Source organism: Lithobates pipiens, unplaced genomic scaffold (assembly GCF_037356315.1).
Source record: "Lithobates pipiens isolate NorthernLeopardFrog02 unplaced genomic scaffold, aLitPip1_a1.2 Scaffold_8, whole genome shotgun sequence".
NCBI classification, from domain to species: domain Eukaryota; kingdom Metazoa; phylum Chordata; class Amphibia; order Anura; family Ranidae; genus Lithobates; species Lithobates pipiens.
The window spans coordinates 156,649,395-156,667,142 of record NW_027507903.1 but is presented as its reverse complement, the minus strand read 5'-3'; the positions used below and the strand labels follow the sequence as shown (position 1 = coordinate 156,667,142).

The 17,748-nt window shown below is 41.8% G+C and overlaps 1 protein-coding gene across 2 annotated transcripts in view; it reads right to left on the bottom strand.

Annotated features, from left to right (window-relative positions):
* Positions 1-1,199: 1,199 nt before the first annotated feature.
* The window catches only part of DHTKD1 (dehydrogenase E1 and transketolase domain containing 1), a 61,753-nt gene continuing 45,204 nt past the window's right edge, over positions 1,200-17,748 (bottom strand). For both annotated transcript variants that reach the window (XM_077469218.1, XM_077469217.1), the window contains exons 16-17: positions 12,668-12,753; positions 1,200-8,754 (exon numbers count right to left, since the gene is read on the bottom strand). In XM_077469218.1, coding sequence (XP_077325344.1) covers positions 8,653-8,754; positions 12,668-12,753 — 188 coding nt within the window. In that variant the 3' untranslated portion in view covers positions 1,200-8,652. The remainder of the gene's footprint in view (positions 8,755-12,667; positions 12,754-17,748) is intronic.

The window sequence follows — 17,748 nt, the reverse complement described above, 5'->3', positions numbered from 1 at the left end:
TTAAGGATACTGGCGCCTGCACCCGGAACCAATGGATGGGTCAGTTTTAGGTGCTGACATTGCAGGCTCCCTGGACAGGCAAGTTTCCTTATATTTAAATAATAATAAAAAAATAAAAAAATTCTCACACAGGCTACAGATTGAGTGAACACAGCAACAGTCTAACAGATTAGACATACACAATATGTGATGTGATATGCCTCTAGACAGTGATTCCAAATCTACAGTGCTATGAAAGGTCAAAATGAATGATCAAATAACGCAAAGAAATAAATATGGAAAAGATGAATAAAAAGCAGTGTCCATAAATAATAGAACACAGTCCATATAACAGAATAACATGCCGAAGGTCAGTTCCAATCAATAAAGTGCATGTGCAAGAATAATGATTATATGATTAATAGAAGAATGTGAGAAGATCCAAGTGCAAATAGGCATTAACTCTTAAAATAATGTGGTCATACTTCCACCAAGAAGTGTAACCATCCCTTGTAATAGAAAAAAAAATCATGACAGGACCTCTTAAATATGAGATCTGGGGTCAAAAAGACCTCAGATCTCATATTTACACTAAAATGAAAAAATAAAATAAATAAATAAAAAAAAGTCCCTGTAAGAGCTATGGGCGGAAGTGATGTTTTGACTTCGCATCCGCCCTGCAATGGTATGGAGACTGATGGGGGCCACCTTCCCCTCACTTGTCTCCATACCATACAAGAGAATAGATGCGTTTGCCTCCGCAGTTGCTGTCCGCTCCAGTAAGCATTAGATGGCACCGGAGCACCCTGTCCCACCGCCGATAAAAGCGATTTTGGCAAATCTGCCACAGAGACCACTTTCATCTGAAAGCGGACTGCACGCTGAAGAGGAGGATATCAGGGTTATGGCAGTTAGCTGCTGCCATAAGAACGATACTCCTCTTCAAAGTAGTGACGGAAAATGATGGCGGACGGTCCGTAAGTGGTATGCATTAGGATAAAATGCCTTCTGTGTGCAGCAGCCCCCCCTCGGCCCCACTAATACTTACCTGAGCCTCATCTCTGTCCATGAATGTCTCGGTCATCCAAGACTCCCCCTCCAGATTGGAGCACCAAACAAGACTTTACAGTCACTTTAATATCTCTCCCACTGTGCAGTACTAGTCCTCCTCCTCTATTTAATAAGGGCCATACAAGATAAAGGAAATCTCCATAGTGCAGTAATTGTAAAAGTAAAGATTTATTGAAGAGTAGTAGGTTACATATAATAAGACAAAATGGCATTGAAACACTCAGAACTTCCGATCTCGGCCACGGCCGGAAGTGATGTTACCCAGCTCCTCCCAACACATTGCATCACACATCATGTGACTTTCTCAAGGGTTAAAGATTTTACATATTGAAAGCAGTCAGAACCTTGTGGTCTTTGATTTCACCCCCGGAAGGTTTTACCTACTTCCTGACAAGGCAATTTTTTTCCGATAAGGCACTGCGTCAATTTAATTCACAATTGTGCAGTGATGCGATTCTGTACCCCAATAAAATTGATGTCTTTTCCCACAAATCAAGCTTTCTTTTGGTGGTATTTGATCACCTCTGCAGTTATTTTTTGCACTATAAACAAAAAAAAAGACCAGTGATTTTGAAAAAAAAAATATATATATATATTTTACTGTTATAATACATATCCAAAAAAATAAATAATAATATCTTCATCAATTTAGGTCAATATGTGTATTCTGCTACATATTTATTGGTAAAAAAAAATCCCAATAAGCGTACATTGATTGGTTTGCGCAAAAGTTATAGCGTCTATAAACTACGGAGTAGATTTATGGACTTATTTATTTACTTTTTACAGTGATTTTTAGCAGGACTGCGACATTGCGGCAGACAAATCTGACCCTAAATTACACTTTTTGGTTACCAGTGACACCAATACAGAGATCAGTGCGATAATCATGCACTGATCACTGTATAAATGGCACTGGCAAGGAAGGGGTGTACACTAGGGAGCGATCAAGGGGTGTGTTCCCTGGGAGGTGTTACTGTAGGGGGAAGCGTTACACTGGAGGAAAGAAGATATCATGATTCAGCTTAGCTGAATCACGATCTCTCACTTGTCCTCACTGAGATCAGCGGTGTGCTTTGTTTACATCAGCACACCGCTGAGCTGCCTCCCCTGTGAACGATCAGCTGGTCGCGGCACACCCTCTAAACTGCGTGTACGAAATCAGGTATGTTATTTTGCTCACCTGGGCTGCAGCAAAATGTACGTTGGACGGTCTGAAAGGGGTTAAGGTGAGCTGCTAGGGCACACTTCTGGTGTATTCTGGATGGTGAAAGCTAGTGTGACCACATGATTTTAAGAGTTGATGCCCATTTGCACTTGGATCTTCTCACATTGTTTTATCAATTACAGTGCCTTGTGAAAGTATTCACCCCCTTGACTTTTTACCTATTTTGTTACATTACAGCCTTTAGTTCAATGTTTTTTTTTAATCTGAATTGTATGTGATGGATCAGAACACAATAGTCTAAGTTGGTGAAGAAAAATTAGAAAAATATATACAAAAAACTATTTTTCAGAAATAAAAAAATGATAATGGGCATGTGCGTATGTATTCACCCCCTTTGATACAAAGCCCATAAAAAGCTCTGGTGCAACCAATTACTTTCAGAAATCACATAATTAGTGAAATGATGTCCACCTGTGTGCAATCTAAGTGTCACATAATCGGTCATTACATGCACACACACACCTTTTTGAAAGGCCCCAGTGGCTGCAACACCTAAGCAAGAGGCACCACAAACCAAACACTGCCATGAAGACCAAGGAACTCCCCAAACAAGTAAAGGGACAATGTTGTTGAGAAGTACAAGTCAGGGACAGATTATAAAAAAATAACTAAATCTTTGATGATCCCTAGGAGCACCATCTAATCTATCATAACCAAATGGAAAGAACATGCCACAACAGCAAACCTGCCAAGAGATGGCCGCACACCAAAACTCACGGCCCAGGCAAGTAGAGCATTAGAGAGGCAGCACAGAGACCTAAAGAAACCCTGGAGGAGCTGCAGAGTTCCACAGCAGAGACTGGAGTATCTGTAGATAGGATGACAATAAGTCGTATGCGCCATAGAGTTGGGCTTTATGGCAGAGTGGCCAGAAGAAAGCCATTACGTTCAGCAAAAAAACAAAATCTCACGTTTATAGTTTGCGAAAAGGCATGTGGAGGAAGGTACTCTGGTCTGATGAGACTAAGATTGAACTTTTTGGCCAAAGAAAAACAATATGTCTGGCGCAAACCCAACACATCGCATTGCCCAAAGAACACCATGTTTTTTCAGAAGTCGGGACTGGGAAACTGGTCAGAGTTGAGGGAAAGATGGATGGTGCTAAATACAGGGATATTCTTGAGCAAAACCTGTACCACTGTGTGCAATTTGAGGCTAGGACGGAGGTTCACCTTCCAGCAAGACAATGACCCCAAACACACTGTGCTAACGCAACACTTGAGTGGTTTAAAGAGGAAACACGTAAATGTGTTGGAATGGCCTAGTCAAAGCTCAGACCTCAATCCAATAAAAAAAAAAAAATCTGTGGTCAGACTTAAAGATTGTGGTTTATGCAACTTGAAGGAGCTGGAGCAGTTTTGCAAGGAGGAATGGGCAAAAATCCCAATGGTAAGATGTGGCAAGCTCATTAGAGACTTATCCAAAGCGACTTGGAGCTGTGATAGCCGCAAAAGGTGGCTCTACAATGTATTGACTTTGGGGGGGGGGGTGAATAGTAATGCACATTGACTTTTTCTGTTATTTTGTCCCATTTGTTGTTTGCTTCACAAAAAAAAAAAAAAAAAAAGTTGTGGGCATGTTCTGTAAATAAAATGATGCAAATCCTCAAACAATCCATGTTAATTCCAGGTTGTGAGGCAACAAAACACAAAAAATGCCAAGGGGGGTGAATACTTTTGCAAGACACTGTATATCACCATTCTTGCACATACACTTTATTGATTGGAACTGACCTTCAGCATGTTATCCACTTCGGCTCTCAGTCCTGTTTACCCCCTATGGACCAGACACATATTTCACATTTCTGTTGTGTCAATTCATGAGTCTATAACTTTGTAATTACTTATGATAAAGAATTGATACACATATTGTTTTTTGGGCGGCAACGGGGCTTTCTTCTGACTCTAAAGTCCTCTGAGACTTTTAAAATGTATTTGAATTTTAAGGGGAGAAAAAAAAAAAAAAAAATAAAATAAAGAAAGAAGAGTAAAAATCTTTAAAAAAAAAAAAAAAAAAAGTAAAAGTATACTTTCAAGTTTGATCAGTAATACTTTGAACACAAGTACCATTAATCTGAGGAAAAACGTACATGTTATCCTGCTGCTTGTTCTATTGACTGCAACATTAAAATGACATTTTTGATACAAAGCAAGTTATTTACAAAATAATGTTTTTTTTTGTTTTGTTTTTCACATACATTAAATTTTTCTCATAATGCATCAGTAATTTATAGTTATTACGGATTTAAAATAAAACTGATATATTCTAAACAATGTATTTTTAAAAGTAAATCCTTAAAGTGGTTGTAAACCCTTACAAACCACTTTGACCTACAGGTAAGCCTAGATTAAGGCTTACCTGTAGGTCCAAGAAATATCTCCTAAACCTATACGGTTTAGGAGATATTTACCTGAAGACAGCCACCGCTGTCTACGGTGCAGGCGCACTGGGTAAGCTGCAGATCGAGCCGATATGCCACGAGTGTCGGCTCCCGTGTGCATGCGCAGGAGTGATGTCATTGCTGCTCCGGTGAATCACAGCACCGGAGCAGTGAGACCCACCAAGAAGATGGACACTCGGAACTACAGGGGACAGCGGTGACTTCGCTGGCTCCTGTGTCAGGTAAGTGACACATAATGGGCTACTATGCGATGCATAGTAGTCCATTATGCTTTACCTTTGCAGGGAATCAAAGAGGAAGTAAACCCATCAAGGTTTACTTCCTCTTTAAAAGATAACAATGTATATATGTGCTTTATGAAAAAAAAAAAAATTCCAGCAAATAATTTAAAATAGAAACATGGAACAGGAGATAAAACTGTTAAATAGGGATTATACAGGTTGAAATGAAAGGGTTTATTAAAAAACAAAAAAAAAAAAAGTGTATGTCATGGTTAAGAGTTAACTCCCTGTGCACACAATAAAAAACATTCCTCTGTCAGCTGCAGCTCTCACACAAATCTGTTTGACAGGGAAGGCAGGAGATAAGATAGCTACTATGTTACTTGCTTGTTTTGGCTTAAAATGTTACATTGAATTCTCACTGAGATTTTCTGTCAGAGTGATCATTCAGTGAGGAAGGCTTCTGACTAGCTCCCAGTCATAGGATCTCACTGGCTGTACACATTAGCTGAACACAATGAGATAAGATCGTGCAAGGCGTACAAGAAATGCCTTGTGTACAGGGGACGGGGATTTATGGACGTTTGTAAGACGCCCAAGGTAGGCAACTAGTTATTCTGTTGAATGGACTGTATTCCATTATTTACAGGCACTGCTTTTTATTCATCAAGTGTATTTTTTGCATATTTGCATTATTTGATCATTCACTTTGAAGTTTGACAGCACTGCCTAGAGGCATCATATTTTTATTTGTTATGTATGTCTAATTTGTTAGACTGTTTCTGTGTTCACTCAATCTGTCGCACTATATTAAGCACCTTGGAGGTAGCGCCACATCTATCTTTATTGTTTTTATTGATTATTATGTGGGGACACATTTGAATGTTGGCTGCTGCCCCTATCTTTTCAAATTTTTTATTCAGTTAGTGTTTGCTGTAACTGCTTATTAATTGTTAGCTGAAGTTCAGCTTACATTTGTTAGTGTATCTAAATCTGCTAGTGCATCCAACACCCCCTTCCCTCCAGGTTAAAAAGTCTGCTGTCCAAAAGGTGTCCATGTGCTCCTTCATCCAGAGTGGGGGTATTCTAATACTGGAGTTATGTTACTGCCCAGATGGCCAGGTGGAAACAGAGGGGGAAAAGCCAAAGAAAAGAAAATGGATGCAGCTACCATATCTAAACATTGGTAAGCTGCAATAAATCACATTTTTGGATTTGGGTTTAATATCACTTTAAGATCATCATGAAATATTTTACAGTCAAGACAGTTGAAGTAGAACTAAAGGCAAAACTGTTTAATTTTAGATAGAGTAAGGGAGGGTTATAACGTCTGTCAGTTTTTTTTTTCACTATCTGTGTTGCATCGGGGAGATTTCTCTTTACTTCCTGCCTCATAGCCAAAACTGGAAATCTCTGGGTCACCAAAAAAATAGTGTCCCCATTGGAAGATTTCCCTCTGCTACTGTTCTAGGGACAACCCAACATTTGGGAATTTCTTTTACTTCTAATAGCAAACATGACAAAGTGAGAGGGTGAATTTCCCTAATAGGGTGTCATGGTTATGCAGTAATCTTTCTCTGTCAGCTTACTTATGTGTTCAGAGCCACTCTCACCTGGCTGTTTTTATAACCTCTCCTCTAAGCTTGGCTACATCCCAGGTCCTATCAGGGAACCCCATATTAACCTGTGCACTGCAAGCCAACAAGGCTGATCAACCATTGTGTGAGTTTGGCTTCCTGTTTCCTGCGTGCTCTACATTTGTCTCTGTTACCAACCTTGGTGTTTTCTTGACTATTCCTGTCTGCTTGTGACCTTGACCTATTGGCGTGTCGCCGACTATCCCCGCTTGCCTGTGACCCTGAACCTTTGGCGTGTCCTCTGTTGTTTCTGTCTGCTAGTCACCCTGACCTCTGCCTTATCCCTTACTATCCTTGTTGTTCTAGCCTGCTCCTTCCTTCTCCTGTAGTCTACCGTGAGCTGCGAAACCCTAGGGGCCGCGACCTGGAGCCAGACTGCAGCAGTCAATCCTCACCACTAGAGGCTCTGGTGAACACCTGCTGGCTCTTAGACTCCACACCCTGGGGAATCTATGCTCTAGCTCCCACTGGGATCTGTGTTAGTGATCCAGTAGACCTGCTTCCTGAACCTCCCAGGGTTCAACCCGCAGCAGTCAGTCTTAGGGTCCACTACCTTAGCGGTGCACTCCTGACTCCTACGGAATTGCATCTGTCACCTGGTCTCAGGTGACCCATCATAGGGGCACAGACAGCATTGAAAATATGACAGGTGTTCCAATCCCTCTTCACTCTAGTCAAAACTATAATATGCTTTACCTTAGTTATACCCTAGTTATACTTAAAGCCATAGTAAACTGCAAAAAAACTGCAAATTAATGTCATAATGTGCTAGTATGCATCACACACTAGCACATTATGAAAAACGTACCTGAAAACTAAGCCCTCCAGCGGCATGCTGTCACTGCTGACAGGACTTCCATCTTCACCCGGTATTTCTTCCGGGTTTGTGGGCTGCAGCCGTTTCATTGTGCGAGTAGTGATGACATCACTCGTCACGTTGATGAGTAATGGCCACGGCACAGCTCTCTCTATAGACGGCACGCAGTCCAGCGAGAGCGCAGTGCGCATGCGCCGGTGATGTCGCGGGCACTGCTAAGTAAATCTCTCCTAAACGGTGCACGTTTAGCAGATATTTACTGTACCTACAGGTAAACCTTATGATAGGCTTACTGGTAGGTATAATTGAAAAATGCCTTTAGGCCCCTTTAAACACTGGGGTGGGAGCGTCGTCGGCAGTAAAACTACGCTATTCGGCCGTAGCGGGGCAGTTTTAACCCCCGCTAGTGGCCGAAAAAGGTTCAACACTGCCTGCAAAAAGCCGATGCAGATGGCAGTATAGCCACGCTGCCCCATTGAAACACCGCTCCTTCGCCGATCCAAAGATGCTGCTTGCAGTTTAACGTCCTGCAAGCGCACCGTGTGAAAGTGGCCTTACTATCACTTTAAGCAAAACTCCAGCAATAAATTGAGAAAAAAAAAAAAAAAAAAAAAACTCTACTGCCCCTTAAAAACTTAATTTAGTACTCCCATATACACATGTAAATATTCCAGCTGACATAGACGGGAGTCCTCCAATCAAAGTCATCTTTTATATATTAGAATCATCTGTGATTGGAATTAGTCTGGCAGAGGCTATAAGATGATTTTAAGCTGAACTCCAGGTACACATGCAATTCACAGTTGAAATACATTATATACTAATTATATCTATACACACACACACACACACACACACACACACACACACACACACACACACACACACACACACACACACACACAGTAACAGTCGGGTTTGTGACCTAAACAAGCTTGCTATACAGCATGGTCACATTCTCTACCACCAATGTGAAAGCACAATCATTTGGTCAAGAACATACTCCCAGCCTGGTGACTGGACAATGAAGAAGCAGCAGCTTTTTGAACACATAACAGCACTGATGTTTGTTACCTGCTTTGATTTCAGTTAAAAAAAAAAAAAAAAAAAAAAAGGGAAGAAAAAGGAAAATCACTTGTGCACTTTTTAAAAATGATGATATTTTGCTAATAAGTTATACAGTTGCAATGAAAAACGTAACACGTTAGTGTTTTGATCCCCATGATAAAGATTTTTTTTTATAGAAAAGCTTGTTTTATCCAATGGTTGATGTCCAGATCTGTCCATAGTTAGTCCAGCTATGCAAATGTCTGTTTGATGATATCTTCTTGTTGTTGTTTATGTAGAGTCCCAATACCTACTGCAGGAGCAGGAAGAGCAGGTCTGCTGATGAGACGCAGCTATAAAGACATGCCAAACAACAAATTAATAGTGTTCCAAATACTACTCTTACATAAAGTAATAGCAAGTATTACAATACAGCTCCGTTCACATCTAGGCATTTTTCTGCTCTTACGCACTGTACACACGGTCAGATTTTCAGACGGAAAATGTGCGATCGGATCATGTCGGAAAATCCGATCATGTGTGGGCTCCATCTGACTTTTTCCGGATTTTCCGATGCACAAAGTTTAAAAACAGGATCTAAAATTTTCCGACAACAAAATCCGAAAACATAAATTTCGATTGTGTCTAGACAATTCCGATGGACAAAGTGCCACGCATGCTCAGAATAAACTAAGAGATGAAAGCTATTGGCTGCTGGCCCATTTATATTCCCGACATACGTGTTGTACGTCACCTTGTTCAGAATGATCGGATTTTCCATCAACTTTGTGCGACCGTTTGCATGCAACACAAGTTTAGGCCAAAATCCGTCAGAAAAAATCCGACGGATTTTGTTGTCGGAATGTCCGACCGTGTGTACAGGGTATAAGCCTCAGCTCAAAAAAACGCTCAAGACAAATCCTCTTAATTTCAATGGCCTCCCATCCACATTTGAACGTTGTTTCCCAAAAAAACGTCCGTCGCTCAAAAAGGTACACGAGCTTCTTTTTTGGCAGATTACAGGCATTTTAATTCTTTTACATTGTGACCTTTTGAACTTCAAAACGCCTGAACGAAAACTCTGCAAAAATGCCAGAAAAAACATCTGAAAGAGCTGAATGAATATGCTCCCAACTCTTTACATATATTTTAACTGTGACATACAGTATATGCAATTGGTAAAAAAAACTCCTTGAGCTAATCAAATGGCACTTAAAAGATGCATTAAAATGTGGCATTCACCAAGCATTCCCTGCAGGTAAATCAATCGCTGTAATTGAAAACACATGCAGGAAGGTACACCTGCAGTAAATATTTGGTGTATAGTATATCAAATTGAGCCCAGGTTCACACTGAGCTGCGGGAATGAAGCCGTGCGAATTCAGCTGAACTCGCAAGATTTCACTTCCACGTTTCAGTCCCGTTTTTGGCTGTGATTTTAGAGACATCTGTGCAGGTTTTCCCACAGATATTGATGTAATTTGCAGCCCAAAATAGCAAAAAGTAGTAGAGAAACTACTTTTTGAAATCGGTGTAGCGCCACAGATGCTTAAGACAATGCCACTGATGGCAATTGCCACCAATTTGACATGTCAAATGCTCCAGTTTGAACCAGGGCTAAGGCTCCGGTCACATCTAGGCATCCTGAATCACGGCAAATCTTGGGACTCCCCCGTGCAATCACCGTCACTTCCAATGGCATCCCGATCGTGGCATGATTTTGTCGCCCAATGGATCGCAGTAAAATCTCAAGACAGAATCGCGGGACGCCTGTCACCCAGAAGTTCAAGAATAAAAATTTATAATTTTACCAACTCCTGCTTCATGTTGCCGACTGCCTGCCGTATAATTACGGCGGGCAGACGGCAAGATGAAGCAGGAGTTAGAAAAATAATTTTGCAGGGGAAGCTAGCTGCCATAACCTCGGTATCCTTTTCAACAGCGGGCGGTTGGCGTTCAAATAAAAGTGGTCGTATCCCACGCTTACCGGAGCTGTCGGTAGCGGTGGAGACGATCTGGTCCTCTTCCCTCACAGGCTGGATGCCGAGTGAGGGAAAGATGGCACCCTGCTCAGCTCCACACCATTGGATGGTGAAAGCAACGTCAAACGTCACTTCCGCCCAATGGTCATAAAAAGGTTTTTCTTAAATTGCATTTTAGCGTACATGTAAGAGCTAAGGTCTTTTTGACCCCAGATCTCACCGTAAAGAGGTCCTGTCGTGCTTTTTTTTTTTTCTATTACAAGGGATGTTTACATTCCTTGTAATAGGAATAAACGTGACCCAAGACGGTCTAAAGAAAAAAAAAAAAAAAAAAAGGAATTTCTTTTTAAAAGAGCGCTCCGTCCCACCGAGCTTGCGTGCAGAAGCAAACGCACATGCAGGTCGCGCCCATGTTCAAACCACATGTGAGGTATCACCGCGATAAGAGCGAGAGCAATAATTTTAGCAGTAGACCTCCTCTAACTCAAAACTGGTAACCTATAGAAATTTTTAAACGTTGCCTATGGAGATTTTGAAGGGTCAACGTTTTCGCCATTCCACGAGTGGGTGCAATTTTGAAGCATGACATGTTGAGTAAATTGATACTCGGTAGAACATTATCTTTCACAATATAAAAAAAAATGTGGGCTAACTTTACTGTTGTCTTATTTTTTAATTATAAAAAAAATAAATTCCAAATAAATTGCGCTTGTGAGATCGCTGCGCAAATACAGTGTGACAAAGTATTGCAACAACTGCCATTTTCTCTCTAGGGTTTCTGAAAAAATATATGTAATGTTTGGGGGTTCTAAGTAATTTTCTAGCAAAAAAAAAAATGATATTACCCGCTTCCCGACCGCCTCACGATATAAGTCGGCAAAAGGGCACGTACAGGCAAAATCACGCACCTGTACGTTGCCCTTTAAGAGGGCTCCGTGAGTCCGATCACGGGTCATGTGGACTCGATTGTCGCGGGGATACCCGCGATCGACTCATGGAGAGGAAGAACGGGGAGATGCCGATGTAAACAGCATCTCCCCATTCTGCCAAGCAACAAATGACGCTGATCTCTGCTCCCTGTGATCTGTAAAACACTGCCACCTCCTGGTTAACCCCTTCACTGCCAATGTCACTTACATAGGAATCAGTGCATTTGTATAGCACCGATTGCTGTATAAATGACAATGGTCCCAAAAATGTGTCAAAAAAGTCCGATGTGTTCGCCATAATGTCGCAGTCACAATAAAAGAATTAAAAAAAAAACGCTCATCGCCATCATTTAAAAAAAAAAAAAAAAAAAAAAAAAAAAAATTATATATATATATATATATATATATATATATATATTATAAAAATGCCATAAAACTATCCCCTATTTTGTAAACGCTATAACTTTTGCGCAAACCAATCAATAATCGCTTATTGCGTTTTTTGTTTTACCAAAAATATGTAGAAGATATATGCATCGGCCTAAACTGAGGAAAAAAAGTTTTTTTTGTATCTTTTTGGGGATATTTATTATAGCAAAAAGTAAAAAAATAATGTGTTTTTTTTTTTCAAAATGGTCGCTTTTTTTGTTTATAGCGCAAAAAATAAAAACCGCAGGGGTAATCAAATAAGACCAAAAGAAAGCTATATTTGTGGGGAAGAGAAAAAAAAAAAAAGGACGTCAATTTTGTTTAGGAGCCACGTCGCACGACCGCACAATTGTTAAAGCGGCGCAGTACCAAATTGCAAAAAGTGCTCTGGTCAGGAAGGGGGTAAATTCTTCTGGGGTTAAAGTGGTTAACTTGTGAACACTACATCTCAAAAAGAGGCTCGGTCCTTAAATAGTTAAAGTTCACCCAATTAAATAATGTCGTTTAGGTTTGTTTTCAAGGGGCAACAAGGGTCAGAGATTTTGCTTACTATTAAAATTATGATCATAGATGCTGTCATATGCTCAGCATGTTAAATATTACTATTTTGCAAAGTAATTTGTATATTTTGTAGTGCAGATTTGTAGTATTTGCATACATTTTTTTGCCCCTTTTTTTACTCTTTTTTTGCTTTATGTTCTGCAAGGGCACTGTGCTATGTGAAAAATTGGTTCTAGGCTCTGAATGCATCACTATCTTGTGAAGTTTGAACTGTTTAATACATATGGTGGAAAAAAAAATATATGAAAATATGATTTCTAGGAAAGTTTTGAATACTATTCATGAGAAGCAAGAAAACCATTTGCCAAAAACAACCTAATAAAAAAACAGAAATGTTCAACGTCATAATATAGTAAATTTTTTACCTTACAGCCCAACTGCTTTTCAAATCTTGGAGAAATAAAAGTCCATGCACCCATATTTTGTGGTTCTTCTTGGCTCCAAACGAAATCTTTAACAAAAAGCAAAAAAGACAATATAACATTTTATTTACTGGAATGTCTTACATCACATTTTTTAGCCATACTCTCAATGGAGCATTACGTTATATGTTAAAGACACCTATACATGTGCCAGTTATAATGACAAAGCAAGCTGTTTTGCACCTACTTGTCTGAACATTGCCAAACTCTAAACTAAACCTGCTGGTAATTATCCCCGTGTACCTGGTGAAAACTACTCTTTTAGTAAAAAAAGGGTTGAAAGGATTCAGACTAATTGGTGGTTTACATCCATGCAGAATGTGGTCAAGATTTTTCCTAAGGATGCAGAACACAATCATAAGCATCTCCTTGCACCTCTCTCCAGACAGGAAAATCCTTGAACAAATAGAAAATGCACCAGCATCATGTAAAATGTTAAAGTTTTAATGAACAGATATATTTATACTCACAGAAGTGCTTGGCAAAAGCTTGTATAACATAAAATACATCAAATTTGAGAATCGCTCAGTCAACAAGATACAGAGGTTCGACTGTCAAACCCGTATAACTAGTAATCACTTCCTCAAACGTGCAGCGTGGTTTATGTTTTTCAAAAGGTGAACCATATTCATCACAGCATTGGAGGGTTCGCCCCCTTAAAATGTGTAATCCAAAATTCACATCTGCATCCAGTCGATTGAGCAGTTCTCAACTTGAATGGATTGTATGTTATACACGCTTTTACCAAGCAATTTTGCGAGTGCAAGATATCTTGGTTAATAAGAGTTTTATTAACATAAAAGGGTCACACTACTATATGAAATACATACCGTATATACTCGAGTATAGGCCGACCCGAATATAAGCCGAGGCCCCCAATTTACCCCCAAAAAAACTGGCAAACTTATTGACTCGTGTATAAGCCGAGGGTGAGACATGCCTGTCCATCCCTGTGTGTGTGTCCGTCCATCCCTGTGTGTCCGTCCATCCCTGTGTGTCCGTCCATCCATCCCTGTGTGTGTGTGTGTCCATCCATCCATCCATCCATCCCTGTGTGTGTGTGTCTCCATCCATCCATCCATCCATCCCTGTGTGTGTGTGTCTCCATCCATCCATCCCTGTGTGTGTGTGTCTCCATCCATCCATCCATCCATCCCTGTGTGTGTGTGTGTCTCCATCCATCCATCCATCCGTGTGTGTGTGTCTCCATCCGTGTGTGTGTGTGTGTGTGTGTGTGTGTGTGTGTGTGTGTGTGTGTGTGTGTGTGTGTGTGTGTGTGTGTGTGTCCAGCCTACCTGTGTCCCGAGCCTTTGTCCCGAGCCTCCGTCCCGTGTCGTGCCTTGCCTTCGTCCCGTCCCGTGCCGTGCCTTGCCTCCGTCCCGTGCCCTCTTCGTCGGCGGCCATTGTAAAATTCAAAAGCCGCGCCTCCTCCTTCGCCTGTGATAGGCGGAACACTGAATTTCCCAGCAGCCTGTGTTCCGCCTATCACGGACGTCGTATCATCCTCGTCCGTAGTACGAGGATGAGCGGATGCCCGTGATAGGCGGAACACAGGCTGCTGGGAAATTCAGTGTTCCGCCTATCACAGGCGAAGGCGGAGCCGGAGGCGCGGCTTTTGAATCAGAATGGCCGCTGTCTGTCTGCTCGACACGCTGATCGAGCGGGCAGACAGCGATGACTCGAGTATAAGCCGAGGGGGGCACTTTCAGCCTCAAAAAAAGAGGCTGAAAATCTCGGCTTATACTCGAGTATATACGGTATTAATGAATAATCTGAAAAGCATACAAAAACTCTCTCTGAGGGGTAAAACCAAATCCAAAACCACAAAAGAGTACACGTGAAAAAAATAAAATAGAAAACAAAAAGGGGTTGTATGGGTTTGTTTTTATTTATTTTTTATTAACAAACATGTTATACTTGCCTCTACTGTGCAGTTCATTGCCACAGAGTGGCCCCGATCCTCCTGTTCTGGGTTCCCTCGGCGGCTGTCTCAGCTCCTCCCCACAATAGCTAACCCCACTCTGGGAAGCTCTATCACGAGGGGATTAGCTTGCAGGCGCGCTCCCTGTCATACATGCTTCGTCCATAGGGTGTATGACTCGGTCCTGCACCAAAGTGGCCGCAACATTGGATGTCATTGACAGCAGTGCGAGCCAATGGCTGTGCTGCCATCAATTTATCCTATCCATCCAATCAACAGCCAGACTCTGCAGAGAAGAGGACGCTGGGGCACATGCACAGCAGGTAAACGGGGGGCCATCATTGCCATAGGATGCATTAAGGCGAAAAAACACAAACCTTTACAACCTCTTTAAGTGTTCATATAAGCTTGTCCAAAATTAGCATCCATTTACCTTTGGAAAATTGTAAACTGCGACACCACCACCACCACCACCACCACTTATGGAAGGAATGCAGGCTTACCAGCTATATATGACTCTCTAAGGAAAGGTCAGACGAGCTTGTGACCAAACCACCAGGCCAGAATAATCCCAGAATGGTTCCAAAGGTTCTCCACAGAGGCAGATGTTTAAACAATGATCATCCCAGCATCCCAAATAGCTCATCACCAGGTTCCAAATAGTGTAAAACCCGACTTTCAAATGTATTAAAATTTAAAAACGCACTTACATCAATTAATCCAATATAGCGCTATACAGAGAATTCCTTGCTGGCCAAACTAGAAGCTTAACACCTGCACTTTAAGGAATATGCAATATCAGCAGATCGCTCATTACACGTGAGACGAACTATGTAGGGCGGAGCGACATGCCGATTTAATCGCATATTCCAGGGAAGGTGCTATGCATCTAGTTTGGCTGGTGAGGAGTTCTATGCTTAGCACTATATTGGATTCATCAATATAAATATGTTTTTAAACTTAAATAAATTTGAAATTAAGGTTAATGTGTTTTTTTTTTTTTACTGTGTTATTAACTGAATTTTTGCAGTAATAGCGTATGACATAAAAAATAGGAATTGTATAACAGCTTACCTGTAAAATCATTTTCTTGGAGTACATCACAGGACACAGAGCCACAGTATTAACTGTATGTGTTATATGGCACCTCCAGGTTATGGACACTGCCACGCCCTAAACAAGAAGTTCAATTCCCCATATAACCCCTCCCCTTACCGGGAGTACCTCAGTTTTGTAGCAAAGCAATACACGTGTAACCAGCAAGAGGGGAGGGACCTCCGTGTCCCGTGATCTACTGCAAGAAAAGGCTTTTACAGGTAAGCCGTTAGAAAAATCCTATTTTCTTTATCGTACATCATGGGGCACAGACCCACAGTAATAACTGCATGGGATGTCCCAGAAGCAGGGGAGGGGACACAAACAAAAATAGGGTGTAATCAGACCGGAGGACCTATACTGCTGCCTGCAGCACACTACGCCCAAAATGCGATATTCTGATGCCTTCTTACAGCCACCTGATAGAATCTGGTCAATGTATGGACTAAAGACCAGGTTGCGGCCTAGATTTGAGCCATGGAGGCTTGGTGATGCACTGCCCATGAAGCACTAACAGCCCTAGTGGAGTGCGCTTTGACCTGAAAAAAGTGGAACCTTCCTCTTCAAGCCATAAGCTTGAATAATTACCTGCCAAATCCATTTAGCAATAGTGGATTTCAATGCTGCCTGTCCTTTCCTAGGACCCTTCGGGCAACAGGAACAAAACATGTGTTTTCCGAATCTGAGCAGTCGCCTACAAATAGCTTAGAAAATTTTTCTTCCATAGGATAAAGTGTTGAAAACTCTTTAGTAGGAAAAAAAATGTTTATCTGGGCAATTCCACTCAGAATACATAAGCTTTTCTAGTAATGAATGGACAGGTAAGGCACGCAAGGCTTGCGGAGGCTTTAGTGAATCCAAACAGGAAGCGGGCTCTTCAACCGACTCCGTTAAGGGTAGCTTAAAATGTGGTGTGGACCATTTCAGTAAGAGAATGCACCAGCAACTTCTCAGCATGTGGGGCTGATGAAGGACCTTCCCCACTTGATTCCTCAGAAGAGGAATCAGCTTATTCACGGTCCCCTGAGGAGAATTCATCTTCCCCCTCCCACAGTTCCTCCATTTGAGGATCCTGGGTGATGGAAGGGGACCTAATGCATTTTCTTCCACTCTGAAGATGTGATTAAAGCCACTAATCTTTCCTCTAAACCACTCATAGTGGAGGAGAAAACCTGCTCAGTTATATAGACAGGGGCTCAAGTGTCAGAAACAATTGCAACCCCCATTGACCCCGACGGCTCACTCTGACCAGCATCCTTAGTACGGGACGCTGTTGCAGAGGGAGGGTCCTTACGGCCTGAGGGCAACCCCTTTGTGTCCTTGGTCTTTGTGGCATTTGAACCACCTCCTCTGCATTTGTGCTCAGCACTATGACCAGAGGTAACACCAAAAAATGCACCCACTGCTGAGCAATAGTCCAGCAACTGACGCTGCTATTAAGCTCAGCCTGATGCTTTAAGTAAATGTGCCTGGGAATGCCTGTGTCACCCACTCACATGCCACCTGTCCACTCTGTTTCCCTCCTAGCTGTATGCACCTGAAAAAGGTGCATTTTATAGCTATACAGCCCGCGTTGGACGTTGAAGCATGCCAACACCACTAAGCCGCACCACCCACCACGCCCCCTCCCTCATCCATTTTAAAATAGAAAGTTTTCCCATGTGAGCGGGCTCGGATCCTGACAGACCGCATGGAGGAGAGGAGGAGAGCTGCCAAAGGGAACTGCCGTAATGGTGGCGGGAGTGGCGCGGCACACAACCACCTAATGCCATGCTCCCTCTGCCTGGAGGAAAGCTATCCGGTGGGGGGACATTCTGAGGAGAAAAGAACCCCCCCTTCCCACGGCTTTACCTGAAGCCTGGCCCGGAGGAAGCATGCAGTTTGTACACAGAGTGAGACTGACAAGCATGGAATCAGATACGTGCTCTTGACAGCCCCCGCTGGTGACTATAGGCATTACAACATTTACGTAAAATAGAAAACCCACAAAAATTACAAAAATTCCTCA